The sequence below is a fragment of the Ochotona princeps genome, chromosome 10, assembly GCF_030435755.1.
Source record: "Ochotona princeps isolate mOchPri1 chromosome 10, mOchPri1.hap1, whole genome shotgun sequence".
Taxonomy (NCBI): domain Eukaryota; kingdom Metazoa; phylum Chordata; class Mammalia; order Lagomorpha; family Ochotonidae; genus Ochotona; species Ochotona princeps.
In genome coordinates this window covers 75,127,702-75,144,141 of record NC_080841.1, presented here as the reverse complement: position 1 = coordinate 75,144,141, position 16,440 = coordinate 75,127,702, and the positions used below count along the sequence as shown (strand labels likewise).

Sequence of the window (16,440 nt, the reverse complement as noted above, 5' to 3'; positions counted from 1 at the left end):
CTAAAGTCCTGGCCTTGCACATACTGGGATTCCATACGGGCGCCGGTTCAAGTCCCGGAAGTCCCACTTCCTATTCAGCTCCCTGCTTGTGACCTGGGAAAGCAGTGGAGGACGGCTCAAAGCCTTGGAACCCTGCACCTGCATGGGAGACCCAGAGGAGCCTCCTGGCTCCTGGCTTTGGATCGGCTAAGCTCTGACCGTTGCGGCAACTTGGGGGTGAATTGGTGGATGGAAGATCTTCCTCTCTGTCTCTCCTCCTCTCACCTCCTCCTATCTGACCTTGCAATTAAAAAAATCTTAAAAAAAAAAAAAAACAAAGAAAACAAAACAAAAAAACAGATTCTTTGGGAAACAGCACTTCAGTTGGACTTGCCTTTTATTGTGTGGAATCTCTAGCCTGCATTTTCAGCTGATTTTGGAATCCCAGCCCTTGTGTACTTAGAAAATGCTAAAATCTGTTTATGCCTCCTCATTTTTTAAATGACGAAATGAGAAGAGACGAATACCTTGCAGTAATATTTTGAGGATAGCATGAGATAGAGTATGTAAAAAGTCAAGCAGTAGGAACAGCCTGTTCCAAAATAGGTACTCAGTCAGTGGCATCTGCTAGTGACACCCCTGTCAGCACCCTCTCTCATCGGCCTGGCTGTGTTGCAAGCTGGAAATCCTAGGCATGCTAAATAGTGAAGCTACTTCAGGTGTCTTAGGAAATTTGAAACTTGCATGGAGTTACTGTAGGCCTGGACGATAATAATTTTTAAGTTCATTTACAAGGATACAATGAACAGTCTTCATTTTATATCTGCAAATAGACTGTAAACCTTACAGCAACAAGGGACTCCCTTAGCTCTCTTAAATATGTGCCAGGTATTCAGTGTTTTAGTGGAGATTGCAAGTTAGCAGGGAGTAACAGGCAATCAGAAATAATTTCAAATGCTAAAACAAGAAATATACATAGAAATTTGTTTAATAGTATGTTTAAGGCTACACTCATCCTGTGTGAGATAGCAAAGATTTGTGGCTGATGCTGTTTGTTTTAATCAGCATAGACGGTTTACGTTACCCAGAATCCAATAGTTAGGACTGTCTTTGTTTTTAAGGTCTATTCAAATATTTTGAGTTAGAGGTACAAAGAAATTTGGTGGGGAGAGAGAGAGGATCTGTACCCAGGAGCTTCCTCCAGGTATCCTAAGTAGACAGCAAGCACCCAAACACTTGGGCTGTCCTCCACTGCTTTTCACAGGCCATTGGCAGGGAGCAAAATTGAAAGTGGAGCCTCTGGGACCCAGTCAGCATCCCTGCTACACCCTGATGCTGGCCTCAATAGGGCTGTTGTTTCTAGTTTTCTCTGCTAGGCACTGCCACTGACAGAATCCTGAGTTTCTTGCTGGCCATTCACTTGTTCTGTTTCACAAGACATAAATGTAGACACTTAGGCCTTGTTTCAGTAAAGTCACACTTTGATTACTTGAGACCCTGTGTTTTCCTCCTGGTCCTGTGTTGATGTAGTGTGGCCAAGAGTGTAATGTGCTCATTGACATTATTCAGTCCACTGGAAGCAAATGTAGACTGTGAGTGGTTCACTTTTTCTTAATGTCCTTGAAGAGCTTTAGTGCTGTCTTATGCTCCAGGAATTGCTGTCCATGATTTGCTGCGTTTGGACTGTCTGACTCAGGCTAGGAACCCTGAGGTTGCGTGTTCCTGGTGTGGTCTCCACTGTCTTCATTCCTAACTTAGAGTGATCTGTGTTGGTCTGTCTTCAGGCACAGTCTCAGGGAGCCATCACATTTAAGATTATACCCAGCATCAAAGAGGAGACCCCCTCCAAAGAAGGCAAGGTAATCAGTGCGTGAAAGCCTTATGGGGTGGGGGAGGAGTAGTGCTTTCCCATTTCGTGTGTGTGTCCCTCAAACCCACCCAAGCATTGCCTAACTCGGAAGTGTGCAGTCTGCGTCACCTCGATTTTCTGTGCTGTCTCTTCTCCTTCAACAATGCTTCCTCCCAGGTGTTCCTCAAGGCCCTGTTTGACTATGAGCCCAGTGAGGACAAGGCGATCCCGTGTAAGGAGGCCGGGCTTGCATTCCGGAAGGGTGACATCCTTCAGGTCATGAGCCAGGACGATCCCACATGGTGGCAGGCAAGGCACGAGGGCGACACCAATCCCCGGGCAGGCCTGATTCCCTCCAAGCATTTCCAGGAGAGGTGAGCCATAGGTGCATAACAGTGGCCTTTCTTCAGCTGACCTTCTGTTTTTCATCACTCACAAGAGAATGATATATGTCAATCCTTGCCTGAGAAGGGTTCCCCCCTCAGGTTTGGATCTGCTTCATCCAAGTTAGCATGAATGATGTCCAAATATAATAGGGCAGCCCCAGGTCACCCCATGTTTCCTGCTGCTACAGTGAGTAAAGAACAGTACATTGCCTTCTGCAGCCAGAAGGCTGGGAAGGTTGCAGATAGAAAGGCTGATTTGACAGTAGAAGATTTGGTTCTGAACTTGAATGGGCTGAATTGTGTTTATTTTCACTGCCCCCCTGAAATTTTCAGCAGCGTTTTGGTGCTGTATGTACCTGTGCCCTGGGCTGGAAACTGATTAGCATCATGACCTCTTTCTTGCAGGAGATTGGCCCTGAGACGAACAGAGGTATTAGTTCAGCCCTTGAAAGTTTCCAGCAGGAAATCATGTAAGTAATGTTCCTAAGAATGCAGAGGAAGTTGATTGTTTTTTGACTATTAGAGCAGGTGCGGAGGGGGGAAGGGAAGGAAGGGAGGTGCTGGAGACTAAGGGGTCCTGTTTCCTTGCAGTAGCTTTCGCTGAGTATTGCTTAGGAGCCCAGCCAATGAGAAAGTCCTACGAGGACCGTTAACATCAGTTCGCAGCTTCCAAGAGGTGACCAGGGTCGCCATATATAACTCACTCTAAGAAAGTCACAAGTAACCGCGGCTCTCTTTGACTCCCATACTTGGGTAGTTGCGTAAAGACTCCCAAGACCTCAAGGACTAGTCTTATTTCTCCAAAGCCAAGAGGCTTGGGCAAGATATTCCTTCCTTATCCACAAATCAAAACTCTGACCTTTTGCCCATCTGTTTGGAGTTACTGCTACACTAGATTGAAAGAGACTGAGTAAGAGAAAAGGTAGTGTCAGACTCCCAAAAAAACACGGCCAGAATAGCGATGAGTTCTTCCCTGTGGACACCCTCTCAGCCTTTCCTACTTCCCACCTCCTACCCTGTCAAGTCTCTCCCAAATGTCTCACTGTCCTAGGCATTTTAAGAGGGGTTTGTGTGTATATGTGTTCAAGGCCTCGTGTTTTCAGCATGGAAATTGTACCTTCAAAAGTGAAATGAGCCAATAAGCGGTCCTGGAATTTTACACCCACATCTGTTTTTGGTATCACTGCATTTTTCACATCTCCTGTTATATTCCTGTCAGTCGGTAGGCACTTATAGCCCAGGAATCGCATCTGAAGAGAGCCAAACTGCAGCCGAGAATAAATCTCACAGCAAGCAGGCACTTATGACATTAACGCTGATGCAAAAGCCTGCTGGTCCTCTGGTGTCCCGTCTCGGCAGAAGGGAAAAACACTTGTTGCGAGCCCTATGTGGGAGTTGCAGGGACATGAGCAGCCTGTGCCGTGAGCCCTGCCTGGTCTGCCAGGGCTTGACTGCACTGCAGCCCCTGCAGCTGGACAGAGCCTCGAGCTGTTCACCTGCCTACCGCTTTGAGCCTCCATTACACTGGGGGAGAGGGTGTTAGGGGACTGGTGTGTTCATCCCAGCATGCTGGATACACCTGGCCTCCAACTTGCAAAACTCAGAAAGTAGAGTGAATGTGATTGTCTTTGAACCTGCCACTGAGGTGAAGTGGTACAAGGTTGAATTGTCATTTATTTCAAGTTTTGGACCAATGCGAATGTGTTCCCTGAAAGAATTCAAGTAGATGTGTGTGAATGTGAGTGTGTGTGTGTGTGTGTGTGATATATGTGTAGAAGCAGTGGTTGTGAAGGATCTGGTATCTGCTTATTTGCATATTCTCTTTGTTGTGTCAACATCTCAGTGTTTGCACCAAAGTGTGCTCATTGCACTAGCTTCTTTGTTTCTGGCTCTTCAGTACCACTCAGTAGTAATACTCGTCCCCCTCCCTCTTCCTGTCTCCTTCCCTTCTTTTCCATTTCGCTGTCTTGTCTTGATGATATTTAAACTCACCAAGAGGCATGTTATTTGTCTCCTACATAGATCTTATTTATTGTCAAATAAATCTGATCGGGTTTATCCCAGTGAACCCTGAGCACATAGTAAATTTGGCTTCCCTCAGAGAGATTGGAGTTGTGTAAAAGTTACAGACAACCGGTGTCTTTCACTTTCAGAGAGCTGAAATTCCACTTTAAATTTCTCTGCCTCAGAAACATCAGATACACAAAAGTCAGTGGAATTAATTTCAAATATATCAGTGGCATTCAAAGCACCTTAGCCTGTGTTTTGACAGTGATTCTTTGTATATAACCAAGACTTTTAATACACTGCCTGCTGTACAGCTCTCTGGATTTCAAATTTGGCCCGTGGAAGCTTGGAATAGGAGGTTCACATTATCGTGTGCTTTGCTACAGAATAATGCTCTAAAACAAAATAGGAAATTGGTATACAGTCATTTACTTTTTTGTGAATAAATATGAATCCACAGCATGCAGTTTAAGAAAAGTTCTAGACATGATGTAAAGTTTCTCAAAATACTATCGTAACTGAAAATATGTAGTCAGAATTTTTGCAAGTTTATACTTATGAAGATACAGTACAGGTGGGATTCAGAAGCAAGAATTTAGCATATTGCAAGTAAGTTATAGTGTAATAGAGCTAACTGTAATATGTATCAAGCCAAGTATTTTCTGCACAAAGTGATTGTATTATTACTGTGAGTTGACTGTTGACTTTATGATGTGTTATCATAAGTGGAGTTTGCACAGAGAGAACAATTCCATGGAACGTGATTTCGGAACTCTAGGATTTGGTTTTGTGTCTGTGCATGGGTTCTTGTTCCTGGCCCCTGAGGTCAGCTCAGAAGCCGCGGTGAGCAGTGGCCCCTTCAGGCTGCAAAGTGAGCACTGTGGCACTCCAGGAATGGGTGGGACTACTGCTGATGCCAACTTCTTTCATCCCACAGAATCTGAGTGCGTTTACTGTATGCCCAGAAAAGAGACTTTTTGAACCAAATGGTCTGCTGTGTAAAAGTCCAACTTAACACTAAAACGCAAACTCTCAAAGTGGAAATTCTCTGACGTGTATGCGGCTTCGTCTTCCTCATATTCATTGGAACTGCTGTTTAGCCAGCAGTGGGATGTGCAGGACAGTGCTGTTCTGCCTCTCTCCCCCTTTCATCCTGTGACAGGTTCCCATGGGGCAAATCGGTAGGAGGAGGCAGGCAGAAGAACAGGCCCATGTCTCTGAGGTTTTCTTCAGGACAATCAGCTTTCAGAGAATTGTGGGAAGGATGGCAGGTGATGTGTCCTGGAAACGAGAGGAGGCAGATGCCTGATCTCAGGCCACACGTACAAGGAGTTTCTCTTGGCAGTTTATGCTTTTATACTCGAAAAATATTTAAATGTTTGTTTTGTTTTGTTTTGTTTTTACCGTTTAAAAGCATATATAAGAGCAATTTAATACTACCTTGACTTTAGGAAGCGTGAATTTTTTATTTGAAATCTTGTAGGGTCACTTTTTATTGAAATCTGAATGTACAGGTTAAAGTTTATCTAATTTTATAAACATTAACTTTTAGGAATCATGGATATTTAAATTCAGTATTTCTAACTTTAGAGAGGATAAAGAGAAGGCTGTTGTATATGTAGCATATTTTACAGTATGGTTTTTATTGATAGTGCTTAATTGCCTTTAAACTCAAAAGATTTATACTTTGAAATTTTCTAGTAGGTTAGGTGATATTAATTGAAAACTTTTATAAAATATCTCCTATAAAATTCTTGTCATAAAAGAAAAACACAAAGTTTGTACAAACTGTTTTACTGTTGAGTTTGCTTTAACCAGTCCTGGTTGCCATCATGTGGATAAAAGGGAGACTGTTTAACCATAGCCAAAGGTATCATTTCAGATCACCACATTCATTCAAAGACAGGCACTGTGGACCCAAGGCCTCAGTCTGCCCATCAGTTTAAACACTGGCTAGGGAATGGATTCACTGTGCACAGTCCCACTACTGTAGAAGGTGAAAACTTGAGGAGAGACAACCTCACACAGTGAGTGCTGCAGGTTGTTGCCAGGAAGCTTTCAAGTTGAGCACCCTGCTTCCTTCTGACACCTCAAGCACTGTTGTCATGCCCCACACTAATTCTGGCACAAACAGATGTATATTGTGAAATCAGTGTAGAAAATTGGCTGCAGCGTCATAGTAGTGGAAAAGCTCTGTGTGCACAGGAACACATGGGCTCTGGCAAAACACCTCTAGCACTTGCTGACCCTGCTGATGATGCCAGGGCTCCGAGTTTCCGCACAGAGGTGCAGAGGAACCCAGTTGTCAGCCTCCCATCCCTGCAGCTATGGGTAGTTATGGGGAAGACCCTTCTGGCTGTTGGCACTGACCATTGCTCTCAGTGAAGTGGGTTCTCTCTGCTTCTCTTGGGGTGGGGGACTGCTCCCATGTCACCCCAGTGAGGGCTCTGCCACATACTGTCCCTTGAGTTTTGTCCTGGCACCCAAAGCCATACATGCAAGAACAAATTGATTGTTAGTGCTAAGGTCTGTGGGACAGATTTGTGTAGCCTTTTGGGGGGGGCTCTCAGTGGGACAGTGGGGGTCATTTACCTCATGGTGGACAGGGGGTCTCCAGTGGCAGAACATCCGCTGCATCTGGCTGAGTGCTTTTGAGAAGCATGCTTCCAGTCCATTGTCTGGAGTGGCCAACTATGTCTCTATGTTCCTGCAATTTTTCTTTTTGTACTTTTCGATACACATGGACAGTGGACTCCTGCAGGCCTTGTGGGAGGAGCTGTGTGAGGGTCATATTGGGAGGCTGAGGCTGCGGACAGTGGAGGAGGAGGAGGTGGGTGGTGAAGGGAAGTAGGCAGGAAGCAACTTGGAAGAAAGTTTAATGCCCTCAGCCTCCACCCAAAGCTTCAGTCATCACCAAGTGAGGGATTGCAATGTGCCTTGTCCCTGACCACCAGGACTTCAGAGCCGGATTGCACAGAGCCAGATACTGGACCTAAGTGGATCTGCCATTTAATGAGTACTTTCCTATCTGTAAAATGGGGTGTTTCCCCCATTGTGGGAATCCAATGAGCTTCTGCAGTTTAGATCGGAGTCCTTCCTATTCAAGGATTATGTAACCTTCACAGTTCTTCTCTGAGGCAATCTCTTAGAGTGTTTCCTCTTTTTTTTTTTTTAACTGTGGTGAGAATCTGTTCTTTTGCTTTTCCTACACAATCTCTGTTAAGCTTGATCCTTGCTATTGACTATAAGCATGCAAGTTTATCATGTAAAAAACAAACAAAAGTCTACTTCCTATCTAAAAATTGTTGCTTGGAGCAGTATTATCTCTCGCTGAAATTCAGACAACATATTCATGACCTCTTATTAGAATATGAACTATGCTATGTGTAATATAAATTAAGAAATGTTTATTTTTAAGTGACTGCTGGAGTTTTGATAGTTTTTTTTTTCATGACAGTTTTTTCGTCATCTGGTTTCCATACCACTGAGTTACGGAGGTTTAGTCCTGTCTTGTTCTTATCAGCCACCAGACAGGCACTATATGCAGCAGTCTGCCCCCTCTCTGGGCACCTGCTGCTAGTGTTGTCACTCAGGTACCTGGGCTGGCTCACCCAGTGTCACTGAGTAGCTATCTTCGTTTATAGTCATTTGTTTTAGGTGCTCATGACCTTAAGATTATCAAGAAACATGTGCATAAATGAACTTAAAGCACGGTTGGCTCAGAGCATGAGCCTGGTGGATAGTGATGATTCGTCATAGCTGCTCACCAACTATGGTTGTGTGGAACTGGCCCAGCTGGAGGACCCATGAGCATGTGGCAAGTGAACACACAAGTAGAATCCACTTTTCGCTGCAGAACCTGTGCTGCAATTTCTTGCCCAAAGAGTGAGGCAGCAAAGGAACCCTTAGTCTCTCCTGCCCATGCTGCAGGCCTGTATTAAAACCGGTTCTGCCTTGGCTTATGGACATATTTTTCTCCTTAAATTGCCAGGATTTTATCCGCCCTTCCTGAAAGAGAGGCACTTAAGTCAAATGGAAATTTTAAATCGCTGAATTGCTTATCTTCTTAGTAATGTAAGAAGTGCATAGGATTACTTGTTCAAATTCTTTTCCTCTTGGGGCTCTGCCTGACTCCTTGGCCATGCATACTCAATTGGTAATCATCAGGATGCTGTGACTTTTCAGGAAGCTTTGGGTTTTTTTTTTTAATGTTTTATTTTTTTTTAGTGGACAGTCAGATATATAAAGAGGACGAAAGACAGAGAGGAAGATCTTCCATCCAATGATTCACTCCCCAAGTGGCCGCAATAGCCGGTGCTGTGCTGATCTGAAGCCAGGAGCCAGGAACTTCTTCCAGGTCTCCCACACGGGTGCAGGGGCCCAAAGCTTTGGGCCGTCCTCGAGTGCTTTCCCAGGCCACAAGCAGGAAGCTGGAAGGGAAGTGGAGCCACCGGGATTAGAACAGGCACCCATATGGGATCCCAGCGTGTTCAAGGCGAGGACTTTAGCCGCTCCACTATCATGCTTGGCCTGAAGCTTCAGGGTTTTTAATAATAACCGTTGCTGCATCTAAAATCCTTCCTTCTTTTTTTTATATCATAAGCTTCTTCAAAGTCTTGAACAGAATAATTTAAAAATGAAATTGTCCCATGAAAATAAGTGTCTTTATTGAAGGTAAAATACTCAAGGTTTTGTTGTTGTTGTTTTATTTGGTCTGTTTTCCCTAGTTGTTTAAGGTCTTTGAATATTTTGTATCTTTACAAAACCATTTGCCTTCTTTTTAGACCAAGTCTGCAGGGAGGTTTACCATGTAGTTCACAAATCATTATTAACTAATAATTTTGAAATTCATTTGGTTTCTTATTTCCTCTCCTCTTTGGCTTTTCTAAGATGAGGAAACTGTTGAGTATGGTAGGTGGATTTTTCTTTTCTTTGCCCCCTTGGTTATAGCATCTTTTTACTTTAATTGTATTTTCCGTACATTTAATCATTTCTTTTCTTGTTTTCTTTGTGCATCTCAGAGGAAATCAAAGGTACATGTATAAAAATTTCTCTGCATAGTCTAGTAATTTTGCTTAGTGCACATACATGTAGGATTAGGTTGAAGCTAGTAAGCAGTTTGCAAACCAAAACAAAACATCCAACTTCCATCTTGCTATTTCGGCACCGGAGATTGTGGTTGGATTTCGTCTGGGAAAAAATGCACGCTTCCCTTTTAGGCTTCATGCAGCAGAAGTAGAGAATATAATCTGAACTAGCACACCGTTTGATCTCTCTCAGTAGTTTTAAATAAAGGTGAGTGAACAAAGCAGTGGCATTCAGATACACCGACCCACTGATTAGTGCAGTAAAGGTACAGGAAGTGGATTTTGTGTCCCCCCCCCCCCCCGACTATTTAATTTCTGCTCCATCTGCATTTTTTAGCAGAAGTGTACATGGATAAGAAGACTATTCCCTGAAGTCTGTAAGCTGTGACTAGCCTGAAAGTCGTTTAATGCTCAGAGGCCATAGCATGGTTTCTCCTTTTAGCATGGCTTTTATCTGCTGTTTTTAAATGTGATTCAAACAGAAACCTCCGGCCCCATTCCCTGCCCAGCACAGGTAACCTGCAGCCCACAAGAAGGATACCTGTGTCTGTCCCTTTGGGCTAGAGTAGTGCAGCGTTTTCCAAGTCACGAGGTAGCCTGATGTCCAGCAGTCCAGTTACCTTGGGGCCCCAAGGCACTGTCAGTGCTGTTAAATGCCAAAGCAGAAACATCTCAGATGAACCTGCTGCAATGTTGGCACCACATCATGGACACTGAAAGCAAAGCAGCCTTGCGTGATGCCTCCGCGTCTGCAGACTAAGTGGGAAACGGGAAGTCTTACATTTCAGAAGGATGCTGTGGCCGGCTGTGAGTGGCGCGGTTGTGTGTGTGGTCGGTTCTGAGTGGTGTAGTTGTTGTGGGTGAGGTGTGTGATGTTACCACCCAGGTGTGGGCTCCTAACTTTCCTGTGTTTTATTTCTTGGCTTCCGTTGTGTGGTTGACACCCCCTCTGGAAGATGCCGCGTTCGCTGGGCACAGCGGCGGAACCTACCTAGGTGAGCACTTGGCCTTGGGGAGGATTGCTTTCTTCCGATGGCCTTCTTCAAAGCCGTGGTGTGATTGTGTCTTTAGTGAGCATGTTTTGGCACAAACATGCTTTGTGGTAAGCTCCCTGCACCCGTGTGGGAGACCTGCAAGAGACTCCAGGCTCCTGGCTTCAGACTGGCTCAGCCAGCCGTTACGACCACTTGGGGAGGGAATCATTGGATGGAAGATCTTCCTGTCTGTCTCTCCTCCTCTATATATCTGACTGTCCAATAAAAATAAATTAAAAAAAAAATGGAGATGACAGTAAAAAGTCTTTGTCCTTACCATGAACGTTCGTTAAACAGGGTTCATGAATGCATTGATTGTTCTAGAAACTGCCCGGATGCTTCATCTTTGCCATCCAAAATGTAATATATAAATGTATACATATATTTATGTAATATTTATGTATGTGTGTGCGCTTTGGTAGAGTGGGAAAAATACCCCATTGGTGCTTAATAATTGTGCGTGGGCAATGTCTGGCCTTCCCTAAATCACCTGATAGCAGCAGAACAGGCCCTCAAGAGAAGAAGTAATTGTCCGTGGCAGAGAAGACCAGGTGGATGGGATGAGAACTGCAGGTAAAGCAGGCACACTGCATCCAGCAGCCTCCTCTTTGACTGTTCAAGGCAGAGAGCCTTCTGCTGTCAGCCAGGGAGTGAAGGTGAGACTCAGGGCCTCTATTTTGGATGACAGAGCTCTTCAAGGACTGACTGTTGTGCAAATGTGTAAGGGTGCTTCCCAGAGTTCACGGGAAAATGGAATCATTGATAGGTAAGTTTGAGGGCCAGCATGGTGGCTTGATGTATTAAGCCACCACTTGCAGAGCCAGTGTCTCATATCGGAGTGCCAATTTGATGCCCAGCTACTCCACTCCTCTTCCTGTAATGCCCCTGAAAGGTGGTAGAAAGTGGCCCAGGTACTTGCATCTCTGACAACTGTGTGGGAAACATGCTTGGCGTTTTAGGCTCCTGGCTTCTTCCTGGTCCAGTCCTGGCCATGGCAGGCATTTTGGGGGAGTGAACAAATAGATGGGAGATTTATCTCTCTTACTCTCATTGTTTATTTTGGTGTTAAAAAAAAAAAAAAAAAAGCAAATCCTTGTATAGTTTGCGATTAGCCATTTTCCACGAACTTTTTGGGGATTCTTGATCTTACTGTTCAAACTTTGGAATTTTCCCAGCTGTCTAAATCTGATATATAGGCTTGTGAATTAGCAGGGCCTGCTTTCAGAGTGTGGCCATTCTGCCTGTCCAGGCCCGGGTCCAGGTCAGGCTCTCCTGTACGGTGGTATCCCTTCCATACATTCCGGTGGCCCTGTGGCAAAGGCAGCAGTGCGGCATACCACTGTTTCTTCCCAACCTGAACACTGGCTTAACCTGGGCACGTCATTTCCTGTGGAGGCCACTAGAGGAAGGGAACCCAGACAGGTACTGTTACAAGTGGAGATGACAGGGCCTGACGCAATAGCCTGGCAGTTAAAGTCCTCACCTTGAATGCACCGGGATCCCATATGGGCACCGGTTCTAATTCCGGGAGTCCCGCTTCCCATCCAGCTTCCTGCTTGTGGCCTGGGAAAGCAGTTGAGCACGGCCCAAAGCTTTGGGCTCCTGTACCCATGTGAGAGACTTGCAAGAGACTCCTGGCTCCTGGCTTCAGATTGGCTCAACCAACCGTTACGGCCACTTGAGGAGGGAATTATTGGATTGAAGATCTTCCTCTCTGTCTCTCCTCCTCTGTATATCTGACTGCCTAATAAAAATAAATTAAACAAAAAAAGAACAACAGCAACAACAAAAAAAAACAAGTGGAGATGACAGTAGAAAGTCTCTGTCTTTACAAAGTACCATTCTGTGTTACATACATGAGTACTACTTCTGATTCAAGTGTCTTCTGAAAAAATGCTTCCACCAACAACCAGAGATTAGAAGTGGGTTCTTTTGTAAATTGAATTTGATCATAAAACATTAAAACACTTGGGCCTGGCATGGTAGCCTAGAGGCTAAAGTTCTTGCCTTACACACCCCAGGATCCCATATGGGTGACAGTTTGTGTCCCAGCGGCCCTGCTTTCCATCCGTCTCCCTGCTTGTGGCCTGGGAAAAGGATCCTCCACCCACATGAGAGATACAGAAGAGGCTTCAGGCTCCTGGCTTCGGATTGGCTCAGCTCTAGTCATTGCGGCCACTTGGGGAGTGAATCAGTAGACAAAAGATCTTCCTCTCTGTCTCTCATCCTCCCTGTATACCTGACTTTCCAATAAAAATAAATGAATCTTTAAAAAAAAGACACATTAAAACACTTAAAATAGTTAAAGAATTGCTTCATTATACATAGATTGCACAGACTCCTCCCTACTCCCCACCCTCCCCCAAAAAAATCTTGAAAATGCCTACACATCTTAGCAAATATTAAAAGTCTCATAGATACAACATAACTGGTGAAATTGTTTCTATGATAAATGAGTATATTCATCAAGTATCTTAAAATAGAGTGGGCTTCAAAAGATTTGTAGTGAAAATATATTTTGGCTCGGAGTGTGCCCCACATCAGGGACCTGGGGTAGGTGGGAGACTAGGTGGGGCTTCTCCCTTGATATCCCCCTTTACCTCAGATACATGAAAGAAGCAATATGGAAATGGTAGTCTTACCCACTTTCCTGTAAAAGATATATATATATATATATCTCAAAGATATGTATATATTTTTATATTTTGGAACAATTACATGATTTCCATTTTTTTTTTCACCAAACCCAAATAACTGTATTTGTCCATGAACATTTTTTAAGGTTTATTTATTTTTATTGGAAAGTCAGATTTACAGAGAGAAAGAAAGACTGAGAGGAAGATCTTCTGTCCATTGATTCACCCCCCACAAGTGACTGCAGTGGCCAGAGCTGAGCCGATCCAAAGCCAGGAACCCGGAGCCTCTTTTGGATCTCCCACGCGGGTGCAGGGTCCCAAGACTTTAGGCTGTCCTCGACTGCTTTCCCAGGCCACAAGCAGGGAGCTGGATGGGAAGTGGAGCAGCCAAGATTCGAACTGGCAACCATATGGGATCCTGGCGCATGCAAGGCGAGGACTTTAGCCAGTAGGCTACCACGCCAGACCTTCCATGAACTTTTTGAAAAGATATTTATTTGAGTGACAGGCCTAAGTGTCCCCAGCAGCCAGGGCTGGGCCATGCTGATACCAAAAGCCAGGAACTCCATCTGGCTTCCCACGCATCAGTAGCAGGTACCCCAGCCATTTTACAGGTGCAAGTAGCAGGGAGATGGGTTGGAAACAGAATAGCTGGGGCTCAGACTGGCATTACAAGAGGGTGTGGGGATGCTGACTTTACCCACACGTCTTAACCTGCTGCAGCACGATGCCAGGTCCCTTCACGTACTTTTTTGAAGTATCCTCATATTTTGTGAATTGGAACATTCTGTGAAGGTTTAGCAAATCAACTGAAAATCTTCAGGTAAACATGCCATGTGTAACGAACATCCAGTCAACAGCTGATCGTGTGTGTGAGTGAGAAAGAGAGAGAGAGATGGAGACGCTGAACCCCACAGGACTTCCTTGTAGTGATGTGTAACCATCTCAGCTTGTTTGAGGGTGCTGTCCCATCAGGGCTCAGGGACAGAATCTCTGAGTGACACCTTGTCAAAACTAGCGCTTGTCCTGATCTAGCCCAATGTGGCTCCCCAAGGCAGGAGTCCTCTTCCCTCAGGAGACATCTAGAGTGGTAGAGTAGCCCTGGGTGGACAGTCTTCACTGGTGTTCACGTGTGCGCACACAGACTCACACACATGTATGTTCACTAAGTGCCTGTAGCATGCATTTAACGACCAAAAGCAACATCCTTCTTTCCAAGCATTTTTTTTCCCAAGCATTTTTTTTATTATTTTTAATTCATTAATTACATTGTATTATGTGACACAGTTTCATAGGTACTTGGATTCTCCCCAACCCTCCCCAAACCCTCCCACCATGGTGGATTCCTCCACCTGTTGCATAACCACAGTTCAAGTTCAGTTGAGATTCCCCCATTGCAAGCATATACCAAACATAGAGTCCAGCATCTTATTGTCCAGTCAAGTTCAACGGCTTCTTAGGTATACCCTCTCTGGTCTGAAGCTAGAGCCAGCAGAGTATCATCCCGATCAATTAAAAGCTCCAACATACCATCAGCAAAAATTTACATCATTGTGGAATTAATTGACATAGTAATGAGTAACCAATATGTTAAAAGTAAATGCGAGTTCTTAACCACCTTCTGTGACCACCTCATTGACATTTCAATTTTAGTTTATACACAACATGTAACATACATAACATAACATGTTATACATAACATCATATCATCTTAAATTAAGGCAAACATGTGACTGGCTATTGAAAAGTCATATTTATAGAAAGCAGGGGAGACAGAAAAAGATCATCCATCCCCTGGTTCACTCCCAAAATGGCCACAGCACTGGGGCAGGGGCCCAAGGACTTGAGCCACCAACCCCCGCTGCCTTGCCCAGTCATAAGCAGAGAGCTGGATGGGAAGTGTAGCAGTCCAGACTAGAAACAGGTGCCCTGTGGGGTGCCTGTACGGTAGATGAAGGGTCAGCCAGCTAGACCGCCACTCTGGCCCCTTTCCTGGCATCTGTGTTGAGAGGGATGAGTATGGGTAAGTAAGTGTGTTGCCTACGCCTCTGGCAGTGGTAATGTAAGAGCAAAAGTGAGGCAGGAGCGGAGTGATGAGGGAGTGGGGAGCAGGCATCCTGATTTCAGAAGGCTCTTGAGCGAAGGCTTCCCTGAGACCATGAGTGAATCAAGTCCTCAAGGGAGCTGGCTGGGTGCTGAGCATTCCGGGCTATGGGAGAAGCACACACAGGTGCCCTGAGAAAGGTTTGCAGGGGAGAACCAGTGGGAACCTGGGCGGTGAGCAACAGTGGGAGTGAGAGCAAACCTGGTGTCCGGGTCGCAGGGTGGTTCTGGTGGGAAGGGTGGGACTGACCAACTGTGTGTGAGAATGGAGCTCACCGACACATCGGGGCCCCAGCCTGGCCTGTTTTGACTCGTCTGTTGAAGGTGGAGTGTAAGGGAGTAAGGGCAGCTGCAACAGCTCCTATAGCCCCTCGGTGTCTCCAGTGAAGGTCCAGAGAAGGACTCAGTTGCCCACTGTGTTTTGAAGGTAGCACCAGCAGGATTTTCAGGCAGATTGGAGGATTGGGGCAGTATACACAGTGTTTAGGCTGTAGTTACCACAGACCTGGAGTTCCTGCTTACTGAGCTAGCACAGACTGTGGCTTGGGGTTGGAGGATGCTCAAACCTCCCACTCCAGACACTTACTGGAGAAACTAAGCAGGGATGTTGGCTAGGCAGCTCTGGAGTTGAGGCAGTCTGTGTGGGGACTGCCCACACTGGAGTGTCTTCAAAGCCCGGAGGCTGCATGCGCCCAGCAGGGGGAGTGAGCGTCCCAAGTCGATGGGGAGGAAAACCTCCCTGACGTGTGGGATCGTCCTGGGAGCCAAGCCCATGGGAAGCGTCAAGGAGGAAGGCGTGATTAGCTGTGACAGATGAGATGGGGAGGAAGAAGTGGCTGCACATGTGGCAATGCGGGAGTTACTGGAGAGCCAAGCAGCAGTTGACATAGCTTGGTTGGGTTGAGCAGCTTTGGGTAAAACTCCAGCCCCCTTTCCTGGGTAGAAACAGAGTGGAAGGGGCCTCAACAGAATTGCTTGGTGGCCAGGGGAGATCCACTGTGTTTAGGTCCTTTCGTGATCAGATGGGGCGCATCAGAGAGGAAGCTCTGCCTTCCCTGGAGTCTGCCAGTCTTCATACTGTTTTCATGTAAAACATAGAAACATCTAGAATAACCTTTGACCAAATGCCTGGCCACCACAGTCAGACTGCCACTTTGTCCTCTCATAGACATGTGGTAGTGCATTGAGGACAAATCCACCTTTACCCCCGGACATTCTGTGGGTCTTCTGCATGATGTTTTTCCCGTGAAAAGAATTCATCTCAGTGGAACAAATGCGGAATGGATTAGAACATTCCAGTCTCTGCATGTCATAGAAAGGGTCACAGGAGTCAGAGGCCCAGCAGGAACTGAGATGGAA

At 45.5% G+C, this 16,440-nt stretch overlaps 1 protein-coding gene across 2 annotated transcripts in view; it reads left to right on the top strand.

The window, feature by feature from the left end:
- MPP7 (MAGUK p55 scaffold protein 7) overlaps window positions 1–16,440 on the top strand; it is a 173,814-nt gene that overhangs the window by 128,121 nt on the left and 29,253 nt on the right. Inside the window, exons 9-12 of one of the 2 annotated variants that reach the window (XM_058669645.1) lie at window positions 1,764–1,838; window positions 2,006–2,202; window positions 2,620–2,684; window positions 10,265–10,303. In XM_058669645.1, coding sequence (XP_058525628.1) covers window positions 1,764–1,838; window positions 2,006–2,202; window positions 2,620–2,684; window positions 10,265–10,303 — 376 coding nt within the window. The remainder of the gene's footprint in view (window positions 1–1,763; window positions 1,839–2,005; window positions 2,203–2,619; window positions 2,685–10,264; window positions 10,304–16,440) is intronic. The other variant, XM_058669646.1, reaches the window with a different exon arrangement.